Genomic DNA, 27,975 nt, shown 5'->3' with positions numbered 1-27,975 from the left:
TTGAAGCACACCTGTATATCGTTAAAAATCAGCATAAGTCATTAAGATCCCGAACAAAGATACAATTAACATCAACATGTAATCAGATTTATAATCGCACTCACGCTACAAAGGACAATGCATATCCTTGAGTCATAGCCCCGAGGGGTGCAAGTGATTTAAAAACCTGGGGTCAGTGCGAGTACAAAGCCGTAAAGAAAATAAAGCAACAAAGCAAATGTTACTAAAAATAGTAACAAAGGGCTAAAACTGGCGTTCATCCGTCTCGGATGAGGCATAGTTTCCTGTCATTGTTTCTAAAAATAGAATCAAGAATCAATCAGCTACTGTATCGAATATCAAAGAAATGCAGTATGATTTCATTAATTGGCTAGAAGGAAATAATTACGCATGATAGACAAATGAATCTACAGTTCAGGTAAGAAAATAATTACTGTAAATTATATTTATCGATATTGAAAAAAAAAAATAAATAAATAAAGCAGTCATAAATAATGTCACAGCATAGAAGGTTTATATTAGTCTTTCGTATAATACAAAACAAAATGAATGTGGAAGAATAGTAGGTCGGGTCATAGAACATGGCAGTCTGTTGGAATGGTCTAACGTACAACCACTTTGTATATTTTGTCACCAGTTTATACTCGATTTTTTTCAGTGACACTTATAATACAGTACAACCTGTCTTGATGTGTTTGGTTTAGACAGAAGATCAGTTCACACAGGTTCAAAAATGCATGTAAAGGGGATTTAGACAGGTTTTCGGTTTATTTTGGGTTCCGTTTAAACAAGTGTGAAAAGATCTCACTTTTTGGATCTGACATTGGGGTCATATGAAATGATTGTTTGGTTAAACTAATGGTCTGACTTTCAAGTAACCCAGATATATGTTTAATTTTTTTTGTACTCAATATTTTTTAGGTTAATAATATAATACAAAGAGATACAACTGAAGAGTTTTATAATGTATAAAGGCATGCTTACAACTTTGACTTTATAGTTCTTTTGGGTCGATGGCAAAAAGGCGGGTGCACTTTTATTACAATTTGGTACGGGGCGCAGCTGGAGCTGGAAAACACCCCATTTACATATTTGACTGCAAGAAAATCAGACCCCCACCCCCACGCATATATTTTTCAGATCGAAACACATACCCATTCATATATTCTACTAATGCCAGGTATCTTTTTTAATTAAGAGAACATGTATAAAAAACAAAGGTTTCCAGGAGGTTGCAGAAAGGGCGCATAATTGCTCAGCAATAACTTTTACATTTAAATTGTAGAAATTAATACCCAATTATATAGTTTAGCTCAGAAATCAGGTGCGGTTCCAAGGACGGGCGTGCCAGGCGTACGCTCCCTAAATCGGTAAGAAAAAAATGTTTGTATGAAATCTTAATTTTTCACCACAAGTTTCACCGTATAATATTTTTGCCCTGCTTTGCAGAGTATTTAATTCAATTAACGCCTCCCCCAAACCCAAATCCTGGATCCGCCCCTGGAAATGACAACCCATTGACCATTGACATACATGTAGGTAAGTGAAATATTTATGACCCAATCATACATGTATATTTCAACTCTAGAAAAAAACCCAGACCCATTCCAGTGGCACGTCTGTATATACTGGTACATGTATATAGGAAGAGACCCCGTGACTGGTGGTGATGTAAGGGTTAACATGCTGGCCACACTTTCGATTGAGTTTGAGGCTTATAATTGATCGTTTTAGTTATCTTTGAGTAATTTTCATGACCCTTCAGTCAACTCCAGTCTCATTCTAATCTATGTAGAAGTACCATGTGTATAATTATAGATTGATCATCAATTATTGGAATGATATGCTTATCAATAATCTGTCAGTTTTCTCTGTGGGATACATGTACATGTACAGTTGCATAATTGTAAATTCTCTCAGAGGAATGCATCTACATACACTTTCTACCAGGTTGATAGTTTTGTTATGATACAAGAATACACTGAACAAATAGTCTGGTGATGACAAACAACATTGGTTGTTATGTAGTGTTTCTGTTTGCCGATATTTACGATGACTTGATGCCACTCCTTGATGCTGATGAAATGTCTGTTGTAAATCGGTTTTTTTTAAAGAGGAAGCAAAAATAACTTAAAAAAAATACTACATGTACAGGCAATTATTACCAAAACTTTTTCATACAACACCGGGTTGCTAATTTTTAGTTGACCCATGACATCATTTCGTTGCGTAACCTGTGGATTAAAGACACAAATATAAGGGGCTGTATTGAAATAAAACTAGGTGGTCAATATTTTTGGAGTATACATTTTATATGTATTATCCAATTACGGATTAACCCCATATTCAATAACACATTCGGGTCAAAACACCTATGAGATTACATGTACATTTAACACCTTTGTAAGAGGTCAAATATATACATACATTGTATAATAGTTAAAGGACGATCTTTAGGCCTGATTACTTTTCTGCTAATAATTCGGATTAATTTAGCTTTTCTTGATCTCCTAATGGCAATTAAGTCATTTGAATTGGTATATATAAACCTTCGTATCTGTGAAAAGGTTTTACATTTTTTTTATTCTTTCTATGTAAACAATGAACAAAAGTATGAACAAATAAAGGAATGGCGATAACGGATACAGGTGTTCTATAATAAATCCATGTTTGTCCTTCTGGTAAGTCATTATTTTCAAAAATATCAATTGGGATACAATTGCTGAGACATACGTAGATTAGTTGTTTTAAATCTCAACGAGATCTTCAAGAAATACACCTGAAGTATGAAGATTTAGTGTTCATCTTCTCCTATAAGCGGGTACATTTATTGATACACTGTAAGGCTTTAGACGCATTAAGGAACCTTGAACTCCATGACATAGTGACGAAAAAAAAACGCTAAAAACAAACATTCAAAATAGCAGTAGCACTTATGCAATACTTTAATGATTTCATAAAAATTTATAACAAAAATAACAAGCGAATAAAGGAAGTGAAACAGAAACGAAATAAGTACCCGAAGTCAATGTTGTATCATCATAAATCTCTTGTTCATTAGAATAAGATATTGTATAGAAATTGCAGTTACTAATTATAATTCCAAAAATTGAATAAATCTGTCAGTTTAATTTTTAATCCGGCGTTAAGCACCGCAATTGACTTTCAACCACTGCATATGAAATAATCTGTAATACGTATGTAAACTATCTACAGTAATAATGAAAGGTTTAAAATCGCTTGCGTCGATTAATTTTATACGATCACTTTAAAATAAATTACACCCGACTCAACCAGTTGTGTGGTATAGTGCCTGGTCCATCTGTCCGTAATTCTGTCCGAATTTCAACGGCATCTGTGGACTCGGCGTACGTGTAGCTTACTCGCATCCAGTGTGTGAATTCGTGCGTTCGACGGGGTATCGAAGGGAATTTGCTGAGACTGGTTGGCTCTGAGTCGGAGTAATGTGTCCGAGTATGGTAGCATGCCTCTCTGCAGTCTTTGCTTCTTTAAGCTACATGTAGCGCAAAAAAAAATTACCGGCGTAGAAGAGTACAGTGCAGGGTCTGCTCGATTGGTCAATCGTTCTCGCCGGCGTAGAAGAGTACAGTGCAGGGTCTGCTCGATTGATTACCGGCGTAGGAGAGTACAGTGCAGGGTCTGCTCGATTGGTCAATCGTTCTCGTCCAAAAGTTCATGCCATATCTGCCATTGGACGTTTACACCATAATCAAATGCTTCTAAATGATGTATTGAATTATATATAAATACATGTATTTTCTATATATAGATGAGGCATACATGTATTATATATATATATATATATATGAGACATACATGTATGTTGTTAGCAATTGTTGGATACTGTCTGCATGTCAGTTTCATAATACATTTCCATTTGTCACTGTAGTCTATTTGAGTTTTATTGTTTTCGAAAACAAATATATAGAAAGGTCTGAAAAATTCCCAACGATGTTAGAACTGTCAAATTTGCGAGCAAATTTTTGGTCGTTCCCTCCGCAGGACTCGAACTCCTACCGCTGTGACATCTATGGCAACACCGCCTGCACTAAGTCCAGCGCCCTAGACCACTCGGCCAGCTAGGCTATATAAAAATATAGCTTTCGCTGGCCGGGTCATTCGTCCTCGTAGGATTTATTTAGGGCTGTAACTTAGTACACGATGTATGGTAGTACGGGACAGTTCATCTAGGTGTTATTATGTAGGATAGAGGATCAAATTAATGATGCATGTCACAACAAATCAATATTGTGCATCGTCTCAGAATGTGACGACTCTATTCGCTACACTGCTCCATCGGATCAAATTGATACAGGGAAGATAACGTAAACTTTTAGAAGGGTCTGAAAAATTCCCAACGATGTTAGAACTGTCAAATTTGGCCGAGTGGTCTAGGGCGCTGGACTTAGTGCAGGCGGTGTTGCCATAGCACAGCGGTAGGAGTTCGAGTCCCGCGGAGGGAACGACCAAAAATTTGCTTCGCAAATTTGACAGTTCTAACATCGTTGGGAATTTTTCAGACCCTTCTATAAGTTTACGTTATCTTCCCTGTATCAATTTGATCCGATGGAGCAGAGTAGCGAATAGAGTCGTCACATTCTGAGACGTTGTATATATATATATATATATATATTAATTTTTTACATTATTGAATTTTCAACTGCATGTGCTTTACTATAGTGCATTCGAACTTTGAGAATTACTTTCATAATTTTGTCTCAGTAAATTCCCGTTTGACTTATTCATAATGCATCTTTATTTTAATTTTTTATTTTATTCTTATTGTTTTAATTGAATTTTGAATATTTGAATGTTGGAACAGCTATTTGAATATTAGATAAAGTCATAATCAAAAATCCGTCTGATCACCAAGAACTTTGAATATCTACATGTACATGTATAGATGAGCGGTAATATCAAAATTACAGACCTGATAAATTCCAGGTAGCTGTAAAAATGAAAGTTTAATATATGTAGAAATAACGACAAGAAAAAAGCAAACAATGAAAAAATTGCTATTGCAAGGTCAATTGCTCCTTTGAAAGGTATTCCGATATTTCTAGAGTATTGACTGAAGAAATGAAGTACCGAACTTATAAAATCTAGGCAGTAGTTAAAAGGAATGGTCTAAAAGGAATAGTCCGTATAACAAATGGCAATATCAGGGTAAAAGCCGGGAAGTATGAAAGACATTGTTAAAGACATTTCAAAATGAAAGGTGGGTTAAACAAGATTTTATAGAACGCTAAACCTCCCGCTTTCATTACGTTTCATTATTTCCGGAACATGTCAACACAAATAGGCAGTATACAATTGCCACCGGTCAAAATCGGTAAATTCAGATATTGTGAAATTAAAGGATCTAGCCTCTGAAACCTTATTGTCTTTCACAAGATATGACTTAACTCCAATTCATGAGAATAAGGAAACAGATTGGCAATGAGAGGGGCACAATTAGTACCCATTGGGACGCATGTATTTTGTTGAAAAATCGCCCCTCCAAAAGTAACAAATATGTTTTCGACGATAACCTGTAGCAAACTGATCACCTGTTGCTCGGTGTAGCAACTTTTTTCTTTGTTCTGTACTGAGTCGTAGCCAAAAACAATATATTTGTAAGAAATGGATCTGAAGTAGTAATTTTTTTTAGAATTTTGTAACTTGGATGAATTTACTAACTTTTCCATTTTAATCTAGAATTCAGAAGAACGAATAAGTTTATTAACCTCATTATATTCAATGTAATGTCAATAAAGACTCACTTCGCTTCAGTTGTTTTATTTCTATATTTGACAACTTTTTTTCTCAATATGTAAAGTATATATATTATGTTTGCTCCTGTTGCGTACTTCGTGTGCATCAGAGTTAAGTACATGTAAGTCTAGATTCAGATTCAGATTCGATATTTTATTAAAGTCTCACCATTTGTAAAACATGTAAAAACACATACTAACTAAAGTGTAAGTAAAAAGCATAACATTCTATGATTATGGCAATAAGATATATAAAATTATTCGCTACACTACTCCAACGGATCAAATTGATACAGGGAAGATATGTAAACGTATAGAAAGGTCTGAAAAATTCCCAACGATGTTAGAACTGTCAAATTTGCGAAGCAAATTTTTGGTCGTTCCCCCCGCGGGACTCGAACTCGTACCGCTGTGACATCTATGGCAACAACGCCTGCACTAAGACCAGCGCCCTAGACCACTTGACCAGCTAGGCTATATATAGACCGACCTATATATATATATATATGTATGTATATATATATATATATATATATATATATATATATATATATATCTATATATATATATATATATATATATATATATATATATATATATATATATATATATATATATATATAGATATATATATATATATATAAGGGTCTGAAAAATTCCCAACGATGTTAGAACTGTCAAATTTGCGATACAAATTTTTGGTCGTTCCCTCCGCGGGACTCGAACTCGTACCGCTGTGACATCTACACAAAGTCCAGATCCCTAGACCACTTTGCCAACTAGGCTATATATATAATGAACACAGTTATAACGTGTTTTACATCTTCAATGTGATTTTAACAATTAAAAAGAAATTCGTTCAGCATCTGGCTTCATATCACCAGTTTTTATCTTTAAAGGATAATACATCTGAATTTTGCAAATGTACTTGTGTGTTGCTTCAACATATTTTGTATCAAATATGATTTTGTGCAAAATTTTGTACGATACAATTTGTAAATTATCATGACTGCCCATAGGATATTGTCAGATACCGTAATAACACCTTGAGCCACAGGCAAGGGCATTCTCAGTGGTGAATGCAATGTTACTTCCGAACAATTTATCAAACAACGCCCTCTTCAAAGCAACCGTTGTGTTAATTTCATTGAAGAATTTAAAGTGGGATCGTGTAATAATGCGCTCTCGACATTTTAACGCATATTATTGAATTTTATATGACCACATTCTTACCAATAAAAATAACTCCTTTTCCTCAGATACGAAATAATGGGCATAAGAATGTCAAAAGGACATTATCCCATTATAAAATCATCAATAATGCCCTCGCTAGTGGCTTAATGAATTAACTCAGTTTGACAGGTCAATTTATCATAATAATGCCCTCTACTTAAGTATATGTAACTATTGGAAAAGGTGACGGTAGCAGTAGTTTTTTTTTCTTTAGTAAATTAAACAATAACATTGCCACGTGCCGTAAAACATCCATGGAGTCTATCTTACCTGGATTAGTCCATAAAGACCTGTGTTCAGTACACATGATCACTGAGAGTGGGGATTATCTCCTTCCTTTCCATACGATCAGTTCATGTGAAGCTAAAATTCCATGGGGATCAATTCTAATAAGAAATAAGCGGACATATGTGCTTTTTATGATTATCATAGCACAAGATATAAAGGTTTTTTTTGTTTGTTTGTTTTTATATTGTTTTGTTTTTGTTTGTTTGTTTGTTTGTTTTTGTTTGTTTTTGTTTGTTTTTTTGGGTTTTGTTTTTTTGTTTTTTGTTTTTTTTTTTTGGGGGGGGGGTTTCGCATATCATGTATTTAAAATAAATATGATTTTGTTGATCTAAAATTCTTTTTATATATTTTGCCCGGATGCACCAGAAGTGAAGCTTGACAATCGGTACTGTCATAATTTCATTGAAAAATTCAAAATATGTTTGTCAAGTTCATACAATTATTTTTCTGTTTATTCTTTTGGGGGAAACAACTAGTTTCAGTTTCAGTTTAAACATATTTTATTTGTTCAAAACAAAATTGGTCGGACACAAGTAAATCATACTTATGAAGCCCTTTCCGCAATACAATATTAACAATGAAACATTGGCACATATGCTCATATGAAAATAAAACTATAGCTGCCTGCTCCTCAAGTTTGCATGTATTTGTAAAGTTTAAAATTTACAAAATTATACATGTATGAACCGGCATTCTTATCTCAAAGTCAACAATAGATTTAAAAACTGTAGAACAGAAAATATTTGAAATGTACTCCGTGATATGGTCAGACTCTTCACAGAGTGTTTCGAAACTAAGGACTTACAGAACTTTTAAAACCAATTCCAACCTAGAGAGTTATGTGATATTGAACTTAAACAAATCAGAGCAATCTCATTTAGCAAAATTTTGCTTTGGTATTTTACCACTCCGAATTGAGACAGGACGCTATATTGGCGAACAGATCGAGGATCGGCTGTGTAGTCTGTGTAACCAACGGACCGTGGAGTCAGAGACCCATTTTCTATTAGAATGTGATCTTTATAATAACATTCGAAATGACACGTTTCATGATATTTTTAATTTTACTGAATATACATTCACAAACACTATTGCTAAGATGAATCTTTTAATGTCTGAACATGCAAGGAAGTTAGCAAAGTTATTGTCTGATCTTCCAATATAAGACGTTCTCACATATACAAGTAATTGATCAACTGATAACGTTTTTGTTTTTAATCCTTATATATTTTTTCAAATTCCGTTTTTTTTCTGTTTTGTCAACACGTTAAAGATGTTCTACTGACAATCCGTGATTATCTTATTGTTTCTATATAGAATGATTTGAATATAAAGTGATTTTCAGGTCCAAAGGGCCGGGTGTTTGATACATTACACTTATTCGATGTAACAGTTATCATATATGTTAACACAAGTCACTATAATAAAATTATTACTTACTTACTTACTTACTTACTTATAACTAAAATCTGTCTGAACTTTTGGTATACATGTGGGTTTTCAGCATACATGTACATGTATTTTCATTGCATTATTGTCTGTCTTGATTATTGATAAGAATGAGAGTTTTTTAATATGCTCGTGGGTATGTATGAAACAGTCTGTCTGTCTGTCTGTCTGTCTGTCTGTCTGTCTGTCTGTGTAGATTCGTGTGCGGGTCATACTTTTTTTCTGCATACATGTAGGCGTATCAAATATAACACACGGGCGTGTCACTGTTTGATGGTGTGTTGCGTACATTCATTGCCCTGTATGACCTTGCACTTTGTCATCAAGGTTGAAATTACACACTTTTTTCTGGGACATAATTTTGCTTGTCTTTTGATGTAGGCATTGCATTTACAGTATGTGAGTTAATCACCATGCATATACATGTATAATGTGTCGAGTACATTCATCATCTTGAATGATTTTTGAACTCAACTTGAAATTACTGGATTTTTATTATTCATGCCAAATATCCTGTCCTTGGATGGTTTTTCACCATTAAAATATGTGAGTGGCAGGGGTATCCTTTGCGAGTTTTACTCGCTGTATTTCTAGTTTAGTCTAGTAATCGTAGGCTTTGTGACTTTTACTCACGGTATTTCTAGTTTAGCCTAGTAATCGTAAGCTTTGTGACTTCTACTCACGGTATTTCTAGTTTAGCCTATTAATCGTCTGCTTTGCGACTTATACTCACGGTATTTCTAGTATAGCCTAGTAATCGTTGTCTTTGTGACTTTTACTCGCGGTATTTCTAGTTTAGTCTAGTAGTCGTATGACCTTGCAGAGCACGTAAAACAAACATATAACGCGAGAAAATAGTATGACAATATAATTTCATTACCTCCAAGTATGACAATTCAATACAAAAGTTTAAGCAACAACGCAAATAAACTATACAACATTACAGTATGCAATAGAGGGTCGTCAATAATATGAGGACATACAAAAATTCAATTTTCGTCATGAATATTTATTTTGCGTTGCCTTTCTATCAATTGTACAGTGTGTTAACTGTATTGTAATACGACAATCTGTACTTGATTTTGTCTGTTAGTTCAGTACTGGTTTATGTTAGAACTGCTGTAATAAAGTAATTAAAGTTATTAACTAACTCCAGGAACATCTGCTCTTCCTTTATTATACTCTATTTAATTGTTACATAATGAGCAATAAAATCGTCTCTAAACACAACACCCGTATTTAGAAATCTTTGTTTAATTAACGACGAGATAAAACAGTTCTGGGTATCATTATGGATACAGTATGTGTTGACATTATATCGGGTTCAAAACTATTTACTCGGAAATATATGCGTAAAATGCTGACATATATCCAAGTAAACTGTTTTTGTTTTGTTTTGTTTTTGTTTTTGTTTTTGTTTTTGTTTTTTTTTTTGTTTTGTTTTGTTTTGTTTTTTTTTGTTGCTTTGTTTGTTTGTTTCCTTTCATCTGTGGCAACATCCCTTCGGCTCCTGCGTATGGAGTGTTCATATCACAACTCATACGTTATGCCAGAGTTTGCCCAAACTACGCAGACTTTTTGTATCGCGCTAGAACTCTAACAAATAGGCTTCTGGAACAGGGTTATGTTACTTCAAGATTGAAGTCATCAATACAGAAGTTTTATGGTCGTCATCATGAACTCGTGGATCGTTATGATGTATCCATCAGCATCATGAAAACTTATTTATTCAACGGGTTATAGTTTGCCTTTCCTCGTTTGTCTACCCCGGACTTGACTTTTTATGAGCAACTCGGCGGGTGTTTCTAGAAAAGCAGAGGACGCTTACCCTACCGGTGCATCTGGTCCATGCTCCCAGTTTTTAGTGGAGTCTGAGTTGCTCATTTACTTTTGTTACTTTGTATGTATGATTTTAGTTACTTAAAGTTCTTTGTTGTGTGTGTCTGTTTTCCATGTTTGGTCTTTGTCCCTGGATTATATTCTTTTGATTACCGCTATGACCTTGGTTCCCTTGATTACCCTTTGAAAATGTATAACATTCTCTATTTACTTAAAGTTATGCACAAGTATTTCATTATCATTACATTACACGTAACTATGTAATTCCACTCATATCCCTTCATATTTCCGTAAACCGTAAACAAAAAATTTTTGCTTCGTAAATTCAATTATTAGAACCATAAACATCTTCAGAAAATGCCATCAATTTCGTTATAGACCTATTAAGTACTGCAAAAACAAAAATCTCATAAATAAGTCTTGGTCGTTGTCGTCATCAATAATTCTTCCATGTCATTCAGAGGGACGCTGTTCCGTCCACGAAACCATTGCGCATCTTTTTGCGTTTCCGATAGAATGATTTGGGGTCCGTTAACATCGAATCAAACTCGCTGATGGAATAACATAAAATCTATAAGCACTGAAGCTTAAGTTGGAATTAGTCAATATATGATGATAGTTTACTATAACAGAGTTGTAGTATAGCTTGAGTTGACACGATCTGCAATATTCCTGTCTCAGCAGACTTATAGAACGACTCTGAAACATTTGGTCTCAGTAGACTTTACATTATAATAGACAAAGGTCTTGTTCAGGATAGATATTGGCAAATGATATGAAGAATATCTATTTTACATTTGTATGATAAAGGTTTACTGTAGCAGTCAATGGCTAGATTCTGGAGATTGTCGTATTGAGAAATGACATAAGACACAGAGTGTGAGCATTATAAGTCTCAGTAGACTTGGTAATTATAGACAGCCTAGTGAACGACTTTCATTTTATTCCAGATGACAACTTTAAAAGTCATGCCATCGGTACGAATTGTCGTATCATAAAAAAGACGAAAGGCTATCATCTGTGGAATTTTCGTTTTGCTTTGTAGGTGAGTGTTTTCTTTTTATCACAATATTTCCAATAATGTTACAAATTGTACTTAAACCGTCAGTTCACAAGTAAGATCAAAATGTAACAGATGTATGTAAGTTCGGACTTTCTTATTGTCATGCGAGTCCATGTATTTAAATGATAAATAATAGCACGAATATCAGTAGAACGCGTCTTGTTCTAGTTTATTTTTTTCTGCATTTGTTTGTTTTTGTTTTTTGTTTCTAGTTTGTCTGTATATATACATTTCAGTGATTTGAATAATTAGAATGAAATATTTTTTAATGTTTACAAATGTACATGTAACACCCGTACCGTTATCAATTAGACCACTGGTAGTATCAGTGTCATACATGTATTTTATTGTAATCTACATTCCTTTCGTCGCCAGGTAGTCTTACATACAGATTGTCCATGCTACATGTACATGTACATGTATGTAAATACATTGCATTTTTTTCTATCATTTTTAATGCCATACATGTATTTTGATTCTTTTCTGTATATCATTATCCGTCTATTGTCTTCCAAATGGTCATGTTCTAATGAAGAGAAAAAAGGGATTTTGGCAACTGCACCAAAATGTTTATTGGTACTGACATGATTTCTTAAATGTTCTTATGTTGTCTGATACTACATGTACATTGTGTATGTTGTCTGATACTACATGTACATTTTGTATGTCTCATACTGCATGTACATCGTGTGTGTTGTCTGGTACAACTATATTTACATCGTGTGTGTTGTCTGGTAATACATATACATTGTTTGTGTTGTCTGGTACTACATGTACATTGTGTGTATTGTCTTGTACTCCATGTACATTGTGAATGTTGTCTGTTACTACATGTACATCGTTTGTGTTGTCTAGTACTACATGTACATTGTGTGTTGTCTGATTCTACATGTGCATTGTGGCGTTACATAAACAAACAAGAAAGAGGTGTCATGATTTGACTCAAACTAATCGAATGAGACATTACCATGGTCTTTTGCAGTTTTGTTTTAAACGATTGTACGAATTTGTGGTTGTTTTTGCCATATTTTAATTTTCAAAAAAAAAGAAATGTTTTAATGATTAACATGTGCAATGTATGTATAAATTTAAAATCTGTGTGACTCATTAATTGTGGTATATTTAGTAGTGTGTCGTATTATCTGGGTGTATAAATGATATTCTGGTATAGAGAATAAAAAATAGTGCTTTTCCTGATAGAACAATTTTGATTTTAATACATGTACAATGTTGATCATTACTGCCTGTTAGTCATAGTGTAGAGAGGATCGTGATCGATTTGCGAGTTGATTTTCAAGAAAAAGAACTGTCAGCATAGAATTTATCAAAATGTCACTGACCTAAACTGACGTGGCTGATATAATGCGTTATTGCCTTAATCTCACTCAATGAAAACAAGACGTTTGCGGTTTGCCGTTTCTCTGGCTTATTTTCAAAATCTAATACTTCATTTCATTGTTATGTTATCGATTGTTTTTGTAACCCCCTGCAGCTATTAGAAGATGGAGAAGACTTTCAACTTCCTGGTTGTCAGAATTAGATTCAGAGTAGTTTTCTACAAGACAAAACATTAATTTGCATCCTTAAAATATCGAAACTGTTAGATGTTTACAGTGCAATAAGCCCCTAAGTGTTTGTTATAAATATCTACTCTATGATACACGTTTTGGTTTCTTCATCGTTTTGTTATAATTTACACAGAAAACAATTTGATTTTTATGGAGTAAGATTTAATGTTTGTTATATGAACTACCATTGTAATAAATTGTCCCATTTTAACTTATCTTATCATTTCCACAGAGAGTACCGGTACTACTGAACTTCCTTTCCTGTAGAAACAAATTAATTAAGTTCACTGCATTAAATAAAATCTTTTAAAATCGGTTGAAAAATGGTCACGTTATGTTCTATTAATAACATCCTGTAAGGCAATACTCCTTGTTTACATAGGAAAATTGATTTTAAATTAAATTTGATAAATCAATTAGAGCAACATAACAATAGCATTTTCTGTGAAAATTTCCTTCTGTAAATTGTTTCCTTAAATTAAATTAGAACCAGAGAGGCGATTAAATATCGGCAAAGTGAACCAGGCCAGGGACCAGACTAATATGAATGGAAACCTAGTCAGGATATTGACTTTGTACCCACTGGGAATACGTTGTAATTAGAATCTTTATGAATTATAAAAAAAAAGAGAACATGTTGACCTAAAAGTTAAAATCCCGACATTTAATACGTCTTAGGGCGATATTATATTGATTATTGTAAACTCTAATATACATATAGAGAAGTAATCAAGCGTCTAGTTTTGTATTTAATTAATACATAATAAAGGTGTATAGGTGGTTTTTCCGACGCGGTCGGTATATAGTTTCGCTTTTTCCCATTTGACCTTAAAGACGCTCCTCCATGGAAACGCAAGTCAGCTGATCGTAATTCTGCTTCGCGATTGGCCAAGTACTGATAACTTAGTGGCGTTCGAAAAAACTGCATCGAAAAATGAAATTGAGTGCCATGTGTTATTTCCTGAATGAAATGTAGAAAATAAGAAGTAAAAAGAACAAATTTTACGGCGTCGGCTATCTTTTTTAAAAATAGTACTTGTTTTAGATATCCTCCAAAAAGACTGCAACTGATTCTCTATAGTCGTGTGAAATACATATATAACTTTTGATCTGGTGATGACAATTGGTTTCTTCTGCCAGCTCATCCAGTGTCATTCGATGAAAACTTGGCCTCACATTATTTATTGATACACTGTATACCTAGTTTTGTTTTGTTTTGTTTTGGTTTGCTATTATTTTTGTTTTGTTTTTGTTTTTGTTTTGTTTTGTTTTGTTTTGTTTTGTTTTGTTTTTTTGGTTTGTATTTAGTCCTATTTTACCTAAGACTACTTTCAAACTACATGTTATGGTCAAACACATTCTTTGACGTGGTACGTTTTCCTATATTGCACCCGTAGATGTTCACTACTGTCACGTTGAACCTGAGAAAGTATAATTATTTCAGACATGTACATATATACATCGACATAAAACGACTTTTTGACACGCAATGGATTCTGGGTAAAATGGAAAGATAAATGGCGATTTACAAAATGATTAAATATGATATAAATGCTAATTAAAGTCATATTGTTTGTTCATGTTGTCGTTCTTTAGATAATTTTATTCAAATAGCCTGTCAAAATATTCTTCAACATTCCAGTTGTATGACAACAAGATTTTATAGTACACATTGTAACAAATCAGGACCTATCCGTTATATAGAATTATTGATTTTCTCAATAAAAATAAACTTAGCTATAGATTTTCTGTCAGCTTAGAACACGCTTGAAAACTAAGTCTAAATTATTAATCCAGTTCTTATTTCGCCCTGGGAAAGTAGATATTTAATTGTTTGCGTGTTTATTATCATGTTCTGGTATTTGTAAAATCAGCTGCAAATCACTGAACATGTGTGCGGGCTGATAAAGAACGTTTTAACATCGAGTTTAAAGAAACTATATACATAGTACATGTACAGCATTCACAAAGAAAATGGAATAACACTGTAAATGATAGGAAATATATCAACGAAACACTGCATAAAACATCAAGACGATAATACCCTTGGATAAAACACTACAAAGAACACCAATAATATAACACTTTCGAATAAAACACTTCCGTGATAACCAAAAAGATAACATCTTTGGACGAAACACATCCGAAGACACCAAGAAGACAAAATTTTGCCTAGGACACCACTAGGAAAGACATCAGAGGACAGAGTACAGCTTAAGACACCAATAGGAAAAACATTAGACGACAGAGTACAGCTTAGGACACCAATAGGAAAAAACATCCCAGGACAGAGTACACCCTAGGACACCAATAGGGAAAACATCCTAGGACAAAGTACAGCCTAGAACACCAACAGGAAAAAAACATCCTAGGACAAAGTACAGCCTTGGGCAAAGTACAGCCTAGGACAAAGTACAGACTTGGGCAAAGTACAGCCTAGGACAAAGTACAGCATTGGACAAAGTACAGCCTAGGACAAATTACAGCCTAGGACACCAAGAAGAAAACAAATTTCACTCAACACAAACGAAATCAGAACCTGCCTTAAAAAACGAAACAAAACGAACTCCAATGAAGTCCGGGGAGTGCACATGAGTTCCTGTTTCTTAAAGATACTCGACAGAATAACACTTTTTTTGTTATTTTCTTTCTTGACAAGGTCGTCTATGTTTCCATTAACTTACCGTTTACTTACACATTATCGGCTCTTTTACAAAATACATTAACAATATATATTTATTTTTGACTGAACTATACAGAAATCATTTCGACAAACTTCCGGGACCACTTACGAAATGTATACATTCTCAGAGGAAATACATATACTGCCTGTTCATATTAACGCCACTTCAGAAAATACTTGAAACTCAATTGCAGGATTTTGGATTTAAAATGCCCATTTGTAGAAGAAAGACATTCACACAAATGTCGCCCAACACGACAATTTATACTATGGAATGTATAGTCAGGACAAATAAAGGTTGTAACGAGGAAAACGCCAACTTATATCTGCCACGAGAACCTGGCTGCTTAACTGTAACAGTTATCAAAATCCTCGTTCAGGAGTTTTCTTTAATGTCAGGTCACAGAGATCTAACCTGTTGCATTATTGAATATGAATGTTATAAACGACTATTAACACCCAATGTATTCGTGTGATCATCCATGGGAGACAGATAGCAATGCTACTTAACTCCCAATATAGAAACACGTTGATATAGGTTTTATTATTCGTGGAATGGGTTCAGTCACGAAAGACAGAACCATCCTTTTATAATGGAACTGAAGAAAAACAATAGTTTTTGCGAACATTCTAAATACTATAAAAACAATTTCACAAAACTTCATAATGGCTGCTACTAAAAAGATGCGTTCCATAGAAAAAATATCGTGTTGCTAAAATGTATTATAAATTTTCATTTCGTCGTAATGAATATATGTCAAGAAAAAAAAGGAGTCATATATATGAAATATGAATTATAATAACTATTTTTTTATTATTAGTTTACCGTGTTCCGCTGATGGAAGATGATGTTAATATTTTATTTCACATGGTTAAGAAGTAATGCCATGAGACTTTATATCATGTTGTCAAGCTTGTCGTTGTATTAGTATTACTAATTCGTGAAAAAATCTTGAACATACATTACATTCTTTCCGCCAACAAGATCCTTAGCAACCAATACAATTATTCCTACAACGTAGAGGTTTGGATTCCGTTCCTCCATACCCCAACCTCTTACTTCCGAGCGCCATATTGCATACCGCTCGTTCCGATGTTCTTTGAAATCGGCAGAATTTTAGTAAAATATTCACCATTTAAAACATTTTATACAGTTTCATTACCATATCACGGGAGAAGATGAATAAACTGAAGAAAAACAAATGACCTACCTGATTAGAAAGTCAAGCAATACTAGAACTCCTTTGTAAATGCTTTTTAAATGAACTTCACATTTGGTTTTTAACTTTTTGAATGTGTAATTTATGAAAATAAAAGACTTAAAATATTTTAAAACACATGTTTAGCCTATTCAAATTTGCGGTGGCTTTCAACATGTCAGATGCTAGAAGTAAGGATAGCAACAAGTCAGAAAATAGCTTGCCAAATAACCTCTAGCACTGCTGGAGTATCAATACAATATACATTTACGTTATTTGCTTCTTCATAAATGGTGCACCACAGTTTCTTTCCTTTTTCGTCTACCCATATCATTACATAAAAAAACATGAGCAACTCAATTCACTCTTACCCTATCGTTACACCTGGTCCATGCTCTAGTTTTCCTGTCCAGTCTTTGTTGTCTGGTTTCCCTGTTCAGTCTTTGTTGTCTAGTTTCCCTGTCCAGTCTTTGTTGTAAATTTTCCCTGTTCAGTCTTTGTTGTCTATTGTCTAGTTTCCCTGTCCAGTCTTTGTTGTCTATTTTCCCTGTCCAGTCCTTTTTGTCTAGTTTCCTTGTCCAGTCTTTGTCGTCTATTTTCCCTGTCCTGTCTTTGTTGTCTATTTTCCCTGACCAGTCTTTGTTGTCTAGTTTCCCTGTCCAGTCTTTGTTGTCTAGTTTCCCTGTGCAGTCTTTGTTGTATAATTTCTCCCTCTAATCTTTGTTGTCTAGTTTCCTTGTTCAGTCTTTGTTATCTATTTTCCCTGTCCTGTCTTTGTTGTCTATTTTCCCTGTCCTGTCTTTGTTGTCTAGTTTCTCTGTGCAGTCTTTGTTGTATAGTTTCCCTCTCCAATCTTTGTTGTCTAATTTCCTTGTTCAGTCTTTGTTATCTATTTTCCCTGTCCAGTCTTTGTTGTCTATTGTCTAGTTTCCCTGTCCAGTCTTTGTTGTCTATTTTCCCAGTCCTGTCTTTGTTGTCTAGTTTCCCAGTCCAGTTTTTGTTGTCTATTTTCCCTGTCCTGTCTTTATCCTTGTAATATAGTCTGATTCTTTTGATACCGCGAAAATCTTGGTTCCCTTGATTAATCTTATGATATTATAACAGAATGAAGCCAACTACATGTAGGAGTACAAAGAATATATACCTAGAGTTATAAAGGTTGGCGAAATGAGTTAACATCCCAGTTCCATTTACTATTGTGGAGACTAAGAGTCAATTTTGATACACTGTATTCAGATTTTGTTAGATGTTTATAGTTGTTTTTTATGAGAATACGACAAGAACATACATGTGTCGCTATTGATTCTTCATTCTTTGCTGTGTCCCTTGCTGGTGAATATTGAACCGTTTTGCGTCTTTTTTCTATTGTTTACTGCTACATTTTGATTGTGTGTAAACAATGGATATGAATGTATACATTACTGACTGTGATACCGACCTATTTTCACGAGCATGACAAAACATTCTACCTAATGTACCATGATAATCAGGGTCCTATCAAATTATTAACCGAGCTCTCCAATCCTTTTTCTCTGTTGATACAATGACTTGCAGTTTTCAATCATGATTACTGAATTCACATAAAATATAAGTAAAATCAGATTAAGTATAAAGCATGGCTCTACGTTCTTATTTCTCTTTAGAAAGTTACCATGACTTACTAAGTTTTCAGTAAATAGACTCTTGACAACACAAGGCCTGAGAATACTTAATCGGTTGTGACAGTCTAAAATTCCCACAAATTTGGTTGGAGTAACCCATGGAAGATAATAATAGCCTCCTACATCAATACTTTTGAGAATTTTCCGTTAGATTGAGCACTGCGCACTTCTCGAGACTAATGAGAATTTAACGTTAGATAGAGCACTGTGTACTAATTAAGTATGTTGAGAACTTGTCCTTAGATCTAGTACTGTGCATTTCATTAGACTGTTGAGAATTTGTCGTTAGATTAAGCACTGCCCTTCTCAAAGCTGTTGAGATTTGCCGTTAGATTGAGCGCTGCACACTTATTGCGACTATTTAGAACTTGTCGTAAGATTAACAGTGTGCTCTTCCTAAGGCTGATGAGAATTTGCCGTTAGATTGAGCACTGCACACTTCCCAAGACTATTGATAATTTTCCGTTAGATAAAGCACAGCGCTTTTCTTAAGGTTAGAAATAGCACTGCGTACCTTTTAAGGCTATTACGAACTTGCCATTAGATGTGAGTATTGACGTTCTGAAGACTTGCTGTTGCATGGGATTGATTTAGTTGCACACAAAATAAAACGAATTAAAATTTTACGGAACCACCTTCGGAACCACCACACACAAATTACAAATTACCTGAAATTATTCAATGATATCAAAATGCAAACTTTCTTTCCTAGGAATGGTGTATACAAAATGTACATTACTTTTGATGAATACAGTGTTTGATTGATACATGTATACATGTATGTATATGTCGGACCATCTCTTTACGTGTATTTTTCTGGAATGTAAAAGGTACACCCATGTTTTTTTGTCCTCGCCATTGAATAACGGCCATTTCCACGACATTCCTGTTGAACTATGTATATTAATTGGGTCTCATAGTGGTGCCACTAGCAGACCCGTTGATACAATCATAGCCCTGAACATATGTTACATGTATATAGATTGGTTCATTTCAAATCCCAATGGCCTTGGAATATTATTATACACCCATGAGTTTTCAAATAAGCTAATAACTGACTATTCACTGGAGATTCATCGATCCCAAAGGAACGGCGAATCAGTTGTCGGATAGGTATGATGAAGTAGGAGGCTATGAATAGCAACTATACGTCAACAGAACTTCTGAGACGAATTTATCTTCTTTCTGAATACCATAAAACTAATCTGTAATTATAAATCACCCCGGTCAGTGCTCTCCGATACATCAGACATTTAATGATGAGTGTATGTTTGGTTCTAAATAAATCGCCAGAGAACTGTAAACATTAACAGACTGTATGCTTAAACAGGACACGTTGCTTTTCATGATATCCTGTTTATCACAGACAGTTCACTTCTTTAATCTGTCATAATTTGACAAATTTCTTGATATGTTCAGCCATTGTTTATATCATCACTACGTACATAAGTTTTGCAGTCGTCATCACAGTTTGATTAACCGATTTCACAGATGGATCACGATATCTTCACGACTTACAGGATCCTACCAGAATTGCTCCAAATTTTGCTTCCAGTATGACGGATGCCGGTGGCAGAACAGGACATTCTTACCCTTCCGGAGCACCTATCATTGATACCATTTTTTTTTAATGTTAATATTGGAAATGCTTCGGTTTTTGATTTTGAATTCTGTCTTGTATTATTTCGAATACTGTATCATTAGTTTTTACATGTAATTGAATTTCACTGTATGGTTTGTGTATGTAGATCTCCTCTGTTTCCTATGTTCACGTTTTGAATAGCCGTGTCTGTGGATTCCAGTGTCAATGAATTATCCGTCTGTTCAAACACTTCGGTATTTTACAGATATTCATAGGTACATGTACATGCACATGTGTATTGATTGTCTGCTGTCTTTATAAATACTGATGTAAACATCAACGTTAGTGAGAAATGTATATACATGTATGTTTGATAATCCATAATTTTGATAGAACTCCGAGTTCATTAGAAAAAAAACTTTCTTTTCTGATATGAAATGTACACTTTTTGTATTTGTTTTATTTTAACATAGATATGAATTCATATTGTAGCACATCTTTAGCTGAAAATTTATCAGAAAGGTGCAAAGTATGCAAAAAAAAGCACATCTTCAAAGCGAAAGATTAAATAATTATTTGTGAAATCTTGGTCTGAATGGTCCATGTAGGTCCTTCTTTCTTAAGACCATTGAAAAGTACAACAGAATTTCACATAAAAGAACAATAAATGAAGAACGGTTTGCGTGACCTAATAGTCATTAATTTGACTGTGAAGATATTGAATTATTTTCCGATGGGATTGTTATCTCTGTTGACTTGTACAGGGAACGTCTAGGTGTTATATATTAGTATTTAGAACGGAAGAATAATGAATTATACCAATATATATTTATATAAGCCTTTAGCTGAAACCATGACTTTGCTACCAATTATGGCGGGAATAATGTGTGCTATGTATATTACAGTAATTTATTTTAATCTACAGACATGACAGACGAAATTTGACTACAACATTAGTATTTCTTTGTGAAAGACACTCCTCGTTCTGTAATACGAGTTTCCCCTGTAATTACGGTTAAGATGAATGTATAGGTTTTATTAGAGTATAAAATTCCCCGAGTTTATCTTTTTGATGTATACTCTATGAATATTAGATACATGAAAATCTAAAGAAAATTCAAAGAACATTTGTATCTTGAATATGAACTTAAATACAAAATGACAATTCTTTTTTTCCAGGGGTGATACATTCCCTGGTGCCGTTTGATATGAGACTTCAGCATGAGATAGTATAGCTAGATGTATACTGATGAACCACTTTAAACCGTACTGTTAGGAACGAAATTAATTCGGCAGTAACCATTTGAAGTTAGTATATCATACAATGAACAATGCGAATATGGATAACAACAGTAACTGCAGTTTTACAGTTATCAATGACAGTGGTGATACAATTTGTTATCAAGCACAGCTCGAGGCTCTTAAAACTATGAAAACAGCCTTAATTGCGTCTTTTCTTATATTCATATTTCTTACAAGTGTCATTGGGAACATTCTTGTGTTTTTGATTTTCGTAAAGAAGCCTGCATTGTTGACTATTTCGAACAGGTTTATACTGAATCTTACAATCTGTAACTCATTAAATACTGTAATTGTAATGCCTTTTATGTTCGTCACCATGGTAACCGAAGTTTGGATGTTCGGATATATTTGGTGCAAAGCAACCGGGTTTTTCATGAATACCATATTTGCAGCAAGTACTCTGACTTTAGTAGCTATTTCAATCGATAGATACTGTGCAGTTGCGACCCCTTTGCACTACAATATGAAAATAACCAGAAGACGCGCTGTGACAATGACTTTCACGGTATGGTTGGTTGCAGTTGTGCTATCTCTTCCGCCATTGCTTGGCTGGAATGAGTACACCTACCAAGCTGATAAAGCGTCATGTACCGTCATGTGGGCGACACCGTCAAAATGGGACAAATTTTATACGTTGTTTTTAGTAACAGTTTCATTTGCGTTGCCACTATTTGTAATATTGTGGGGATATATTATTATATTTAAAGCCGCGCGGACCAACAGTGAAAGAACTAGACGTAATAGTGTCGTTACCACGAATCAAATTGACGATTTGTCTCAAATGCCACTAAAAGACGACCGTAGACGCCCATGTAGTCTGACCAGACCGAGTAGTCTGCCAGTTTTATTGAGAAGGAGAAGCTCTAGTTCAAGGACACTCCCGTTATTGTGGAAACGAGACGAATGGAAAACCGCATTGACAAGTTTTCTTGTTGTGTTCACCTTTGTTTTATGTTGGTTGCCATATTTTATTATCATTATATTAGAATCCGTACTTAATCATCCTGAAAACATTCCAGCAGAAATCGAAACTGTTTCCATTCTGTTAGCAATGTCTAGTTGTGCAATAAATCCTCTAGTGTATGTGTTCAGGAATAAATCAGCACGACAAGAATTGAAATTTGCGTTGAAGTTACAACGTCGTCAGGAGTTCAACGAGTCAAGACGAGGCAGCACTTGCACTATGTTACGTGACGGCATCATAAGGCAAGGAAGCACAGAATCCGAAATAATACTCGAGAAACCTCTGCATTTTTCGGCTACTAACACTACATTGACTTCGCTCGTAAGTGAGAGAGAACATATACAGAATAGAATGTAGTGACGGCGCTATATATGAAAACAATCTAGTCATGTACAATCAAAGGTGTGTTTGTTTACTATTTTTATGCTACTCCGCCCTTTATTTCAGTGCAATATGTATTGGTTGTGATGTCTACTTATTATGTATTTATTTATTTAGTAAATTTAAAAAGTGCTTACCAGATTTGAAGTTGTATTGTACGTGTACTGATTGTTTTTTTTTAATTCCCTGTTTTGTGGTCAATGTTATGGTATAGCTAGATCTACATTTTACCAATCAAAAGGACGACAATTTGATTCTAAGGTGGGGGCGTTGCTGATTTTGGATCTAAACATTACGGCCCCTGAAAAAGTTAAAATAAATATCCTGACCTACACCACAAAGAAAATAAATTATTATTTTGACCTCAGTCCAGATTCTTCAAACAGTGAAATGGAAATATATAATGTGGTTACAAATAAATTTTCCGACCCACACATTTTCAAAAATAAATATTCTGACCCTACAGAATTAGCCACGTCCCCTCCCCCTTGAATCAAATGGTCATCCCTTAATCACTTGAATTTCAGTACACGTACATGTATATCCATTTCTCACTATTCTTTACACATTGTACAAGATTAGTTGATTTCTTAGCATAGGTCCACACAAACATTATATAGACAAACTTAAGATGATGGTTATCTTAATTGTAAAATTAGTCCTAAGTTTTGACGTCATATATATCAATGTATTATGTCGTCATAACTTACGATTAATTTTACACTTACGTTTTATTTGTGAAATCGACTACTAATCTATAGGTCCCAATATTGTACAAATATAAATCTTCAGTTTGTGCCTTCCCTGTGGTTATTGTGGAAACGTTGCCCATTCTGTGGCACAGTGTTTAAAATTGATGTTTATCTGTTCGTTAAACTTATCAGTATCTCTATATGTTGGATGAGTAAGGCATTTTTTGTTTTTACTTGGTTGCTAGTTTTTTTTTTATTATAATAACTATAAATTCCTGTCAATAATGGAGACGCCCAGTATATACTAGTGTAAAAATGAGTTACATTAAAAAAAATTGTGAATTTGTCCTCCAATATTTTCCAACCAGAAACATTGAAATAAAACAAAACTGTTTATGATACCGGTGCTTGTTCATGTAACGTTGGATCGGAGTTGTCTCCAATTGTTTTATGTAACGTGGGTTCGGAGTCGTCGTCATTTTTTTATTCACATTCACAATCAAAGAGTCTGTTTATCATGTTTAGTAAAATGATTTTGCAGTTCAGGATCTAGAGATTTTAAAGGGGGGTGTTCCTCAGGCTATCATTTGTTTTGCCGAAATTAGGAAACTTTTCCAAATAGAGGATTCCAACCCTCACCTCTGGATCCGCCACTGATGGTTACTAACAGTGATTAGTTTAGATTTGGCTGAAATGAGGTATATTTTTGTTTGAATCTCGAGTACGAAACTGAATACGGTTGTAATTGAAGTTTATTGTTCGGTCTAACCTTGCAATATGTGTTTGTAAATGTTTGAGCATGTAATTGGTTTAGTTGTTTATATATAAATTTTGAAGATATTTTTTTTTATTTTAAAGAGTAAAGTGGAAATATGTTATTGCTATATGTACATTTGTTTGTTGAATTTCAAATCAAAACCCAAATTGTTATTTTTATTTTTTTTATCTACGATACTATAAAACAATCAAATGGCCAATGTATTGTAAATAGACATATCGTGTACATGTAGTCGTGTACATGTACATGTACAGGTATTGCTGACGATGTGTTCAATGTTTTTTATGTGATACAATGTATAACAATTAAGTATATCATTTCATTATCACATTGGATCATGACATCAGTACAGGCGGTACAATCATGGGAAAGAGACAGAAATTCTATATATCTTTGTATCAGAATAATAAAAACGTTATTTATATCACTGTTAAAAAGGAGTACTTTTTAGCTCACCTGGCCTCCGACCAGGTGAGCTATTGTCACCACTTGGCGTCTGTCGTCGTCCGTCGTCGTCGTCGTCGTTTGCTATATTTAATGTTATTCCTTTCAAAATTTTTCTCCTCTGACACTACTTAACCAATTAGAACCAATTTTGGTTTGAATGTTCTTTGGGGTATCATGCATAGAACTGGTGTGGGAATTTTGGATTCGTCGAGAAACATGGCCGCCGTTACTAAAAATAGAACATAGGGGTCAGACAGTTGTTTTTCGCATATATCTCCAAAACGGTTAGGTTTAGCCAAATTCTGACGGGATAAAAGTGTTCAGCATGATGAGATCTATCTGCGGTCAAATTTTCATTTTAATCTATTAAGACACGTTGGAGTTATTGCCCTTTTTCAAAGTTTTTTGTTATTTTTAATGTTATTTCTTTCAAAAATCTTCTCCTCTGACACTATTTTACCAATTGAAACAAAATTTGATGTACCTTGGAGTATCCTGCATAGAATTGAGATGGGGGTTTTTGATCCGTCGAAGAACATGGCGACTGTTACTAAAAATAGAACATAGGGGTCAGACAGTAGTTTTTCGAATATATCTCTAAAACCGTTACGTTTAGTCAAATTCTTTCAATAGCTGAAGTGATCCTTATTTATAGGACTACAAAAGTCTTCAGGCATAAAATTTGTCAGACGCTTTCTTATCAGTGTTATTGCCCTTGACAGGGGAAAATGACAGAGTTTTTTTTACAGTTTTAGCCAATGTCTTGAAAACTATGATAGATTTAGACTTTCAATTACTGAAATGGTCCTTATGATAAGTCCTATCAAAGTTTTCTTGAGTCAAAATTGTTGGACAACTTCTTGTTTAATTTATTGCCCTTGAAAGGCAAAATTCAACCATGTGAGCGATTCAGGCTCCTGGGAGCCTGTTGTTTTAAATTTTACTTGGGATGACCAAACCAATTTTCTTATGATAACTATTTTACTCGTTATAAAAGGAACGATGATTTAATTTTACTTTTAATGGTTTTTTTTCTCGTTCCAATACATTTATACATCAATTTGCATAGTATATTAAAACAGTCGAGCCTCTTCCTACTATTGTACGTCCGTCGGTATGTTTAATATCCGGTATTGTTACATGTTTAGATCATGTTTTATAAAGTAGTACAATAAGAGATATACGGAGAAAGAGCCAAGACGGGTGTGTTTTACCCGTTTTGTTTTTATCTGAACGAAGGTTGTCATAACTGGTAAGAATTCCATTATCAAATTTCATGTTGATCATGATGATCTGTCATTTTATAATTTACATGTACTAGTATAATATAATGCGACAAATTTATTTGTTATCACAAGAAGTTATTTTTTTTCTACTAACCCCCCTTTTTATCCAGTTACTGTTATACGGTAATATAAATCAGATGCACATATTATCTAACATCGTTTTACTATTTCGGCGAAAATATTAATTCAAAACGTTTTATACTCCCACAATGTATGGAAGGAAACAGAAATTACGGACTGTAGCCCCGGGACTAGCGTACTTTTGGTACATTTTATGGAGTTCTGATCGCGGATTTGAAAATGGGACTATCCAATACATTTGTAATTGACTGTATTTTTTTTATCTCCAAACGAAAAAAAAAATAGACAGAAAATCGGGCAGCTATACTTCAGCAATGTTTTACGCGAAGATAATAAGACTTTGTTAGATACGAAAGATCTTTTGAAATGTCTAGATGTGGGGATATGTAATTTGTTACGTAAAATATTGATCTGTATATAAGACGTGTATCTTTTCAAGAATTCTCTGATGGTGACGTTTAATTCATTACTCAATGACTCTTCAGCACAATCCATTAATTCAAACACTACACAATCCTAATTTTCCTGGGATTTTCCAAATCTCCTTCCTTTACCAATCAGATTTGATAACCGCTAACAACTTCCTCGTAGTACTGCCTTTTTTCTGTAAGAAAACATAACTCTTCTGTAAAGAGGTCATAAAGTCACATAAGGTGAGCGTTCTATTAAACCATTCCCCACTAATTACCCTATACTGTCCTATAGCCACAACATTTTTACAGCAGATGTCAAAGACCTTGGTGAAGGCTAATCGTGACTGAATTAAATTGAAAACATCAGAAATGAAAGAAACCAAACATGATTAGTATATTTGTATATTACAGAGGAAGCTTTAATGTAATAAGAATTACAGGCCTTTAATATGAATAAACCAGCTTTTGATTTATACATTTTCCAGTCTACAATTAAGAATAAATGCAATGGTTCTAAAACCATATGTTAGTACCTTCTCACCTTTTACGGTATCTTGTTATATCCATGATACAGAACCGGTTGGAATCGGGTCCATTAACAAAGCCTTGGAGATACAAAAACAGTGTCCAAGATATTCAATATTGAACATTCACCGAGTGGTCACTGTAGCCGTTTTTTAGGACATTGTCTAAAACAAAAACTTCAGATGATTTTTATGTGACATTGATCATGTGTTGTGTGTTTTAATGCATCTATTATATATCATTGTTGATATTGATGGTATTGTTGGTACTTGTTAATTGTATAAAGCTTGTCAATTTGTAAAACGGGTGAAATTATACGTTCCCATTTTATACTCTTAAATAAAATATTTATATGTTTGTCTTTATGTATGATCCTTTATCGTATGACGAAAAATGCATACAAAAGAAACGGAAATTTACTGAAATTACAGCCACATAACCAATTCTACCTTAGATAGTTACGTTTCGTACATCTTTTTGTTGAAAGTAGAAACGAATGGAAGTGAAGAAATTGCAATACCTAACTAAAAGGTAACCTATTCAAAAAAGAGTCTAATGATGTGACTAGTTTAGTAAAGTATTTTGTACAACACATAAAGGCTGTTCATATTGAATTAGTAGTTTACGCAAACATTTAAAAGCCAAAGTTCGTTCAATTAACACAATAATTTAGATCATGTAAGAAATACGTTCCTTCGTCCTGTCGTCCTGACAAAATAAATCAAACCTGCGTTTAATAACGTATCTCCTTACAAAACTAAAAATCA

At 34.0% G+C, this 27,975-nt stretch overlaps 1 protein-coding gene across 1 annotated transcript; it reads left to right on the top strand.

Moving 5' to 3' along the window:
* Positions 1-243: 243 nt before the first annotated feature.
* On the top strand, positions 244-27,569 carry LOC148608656 (G protein-coupled receptor 161B-like). Its single transcript, XM_088545555.1, has 3 exons — positions 244-418; positions 11,534-11,628; positions 21,519-27,569. Exon 3 carries the CDS (start codon positions 21,664-21,666, stop codon positions 22,960-22,962), a length of 1,299 nt encoding a protein of 432 aa, XP_088401681.1. The 5' UTR covers positions 244-418; positions 11,534-11,628; positions 21,519-21,663; the 3' UTR covers positions 22,963-27,569.
* The last annotated feature ends 406 nt before the right edge of the window (positions 27,570-27,975 follow it).

This window comes from Perna viridis, chromosome 9, assembly GCF_037379345.1.
Source record: "Perna viridis isolate PV_CMFRI_1.1 ecotype Kerala chromosome 9, ASM3737934v1, whole genome shotgun sequence".
Taxonomy (NCBI): Eukaryota; Metazoa; Mollusca; class Bivalvia; order Mytilida; family Mytilidae; genus Perna; species Perna viridis.
The sequence above is the reverse complement of the archived record's forward strand: the minus strand, read 5'-3'. Positions and strand labels throughout refer to the sequence as shown.

Coding starts and splice junctions, on each gene's coding strand:
- LOC148608656 (XM_088545555.1), top strand. CDS start 21,664: ATGAACAATGCGAATATGGATAACAACAGTAACTGCAGTTTTACAGTT.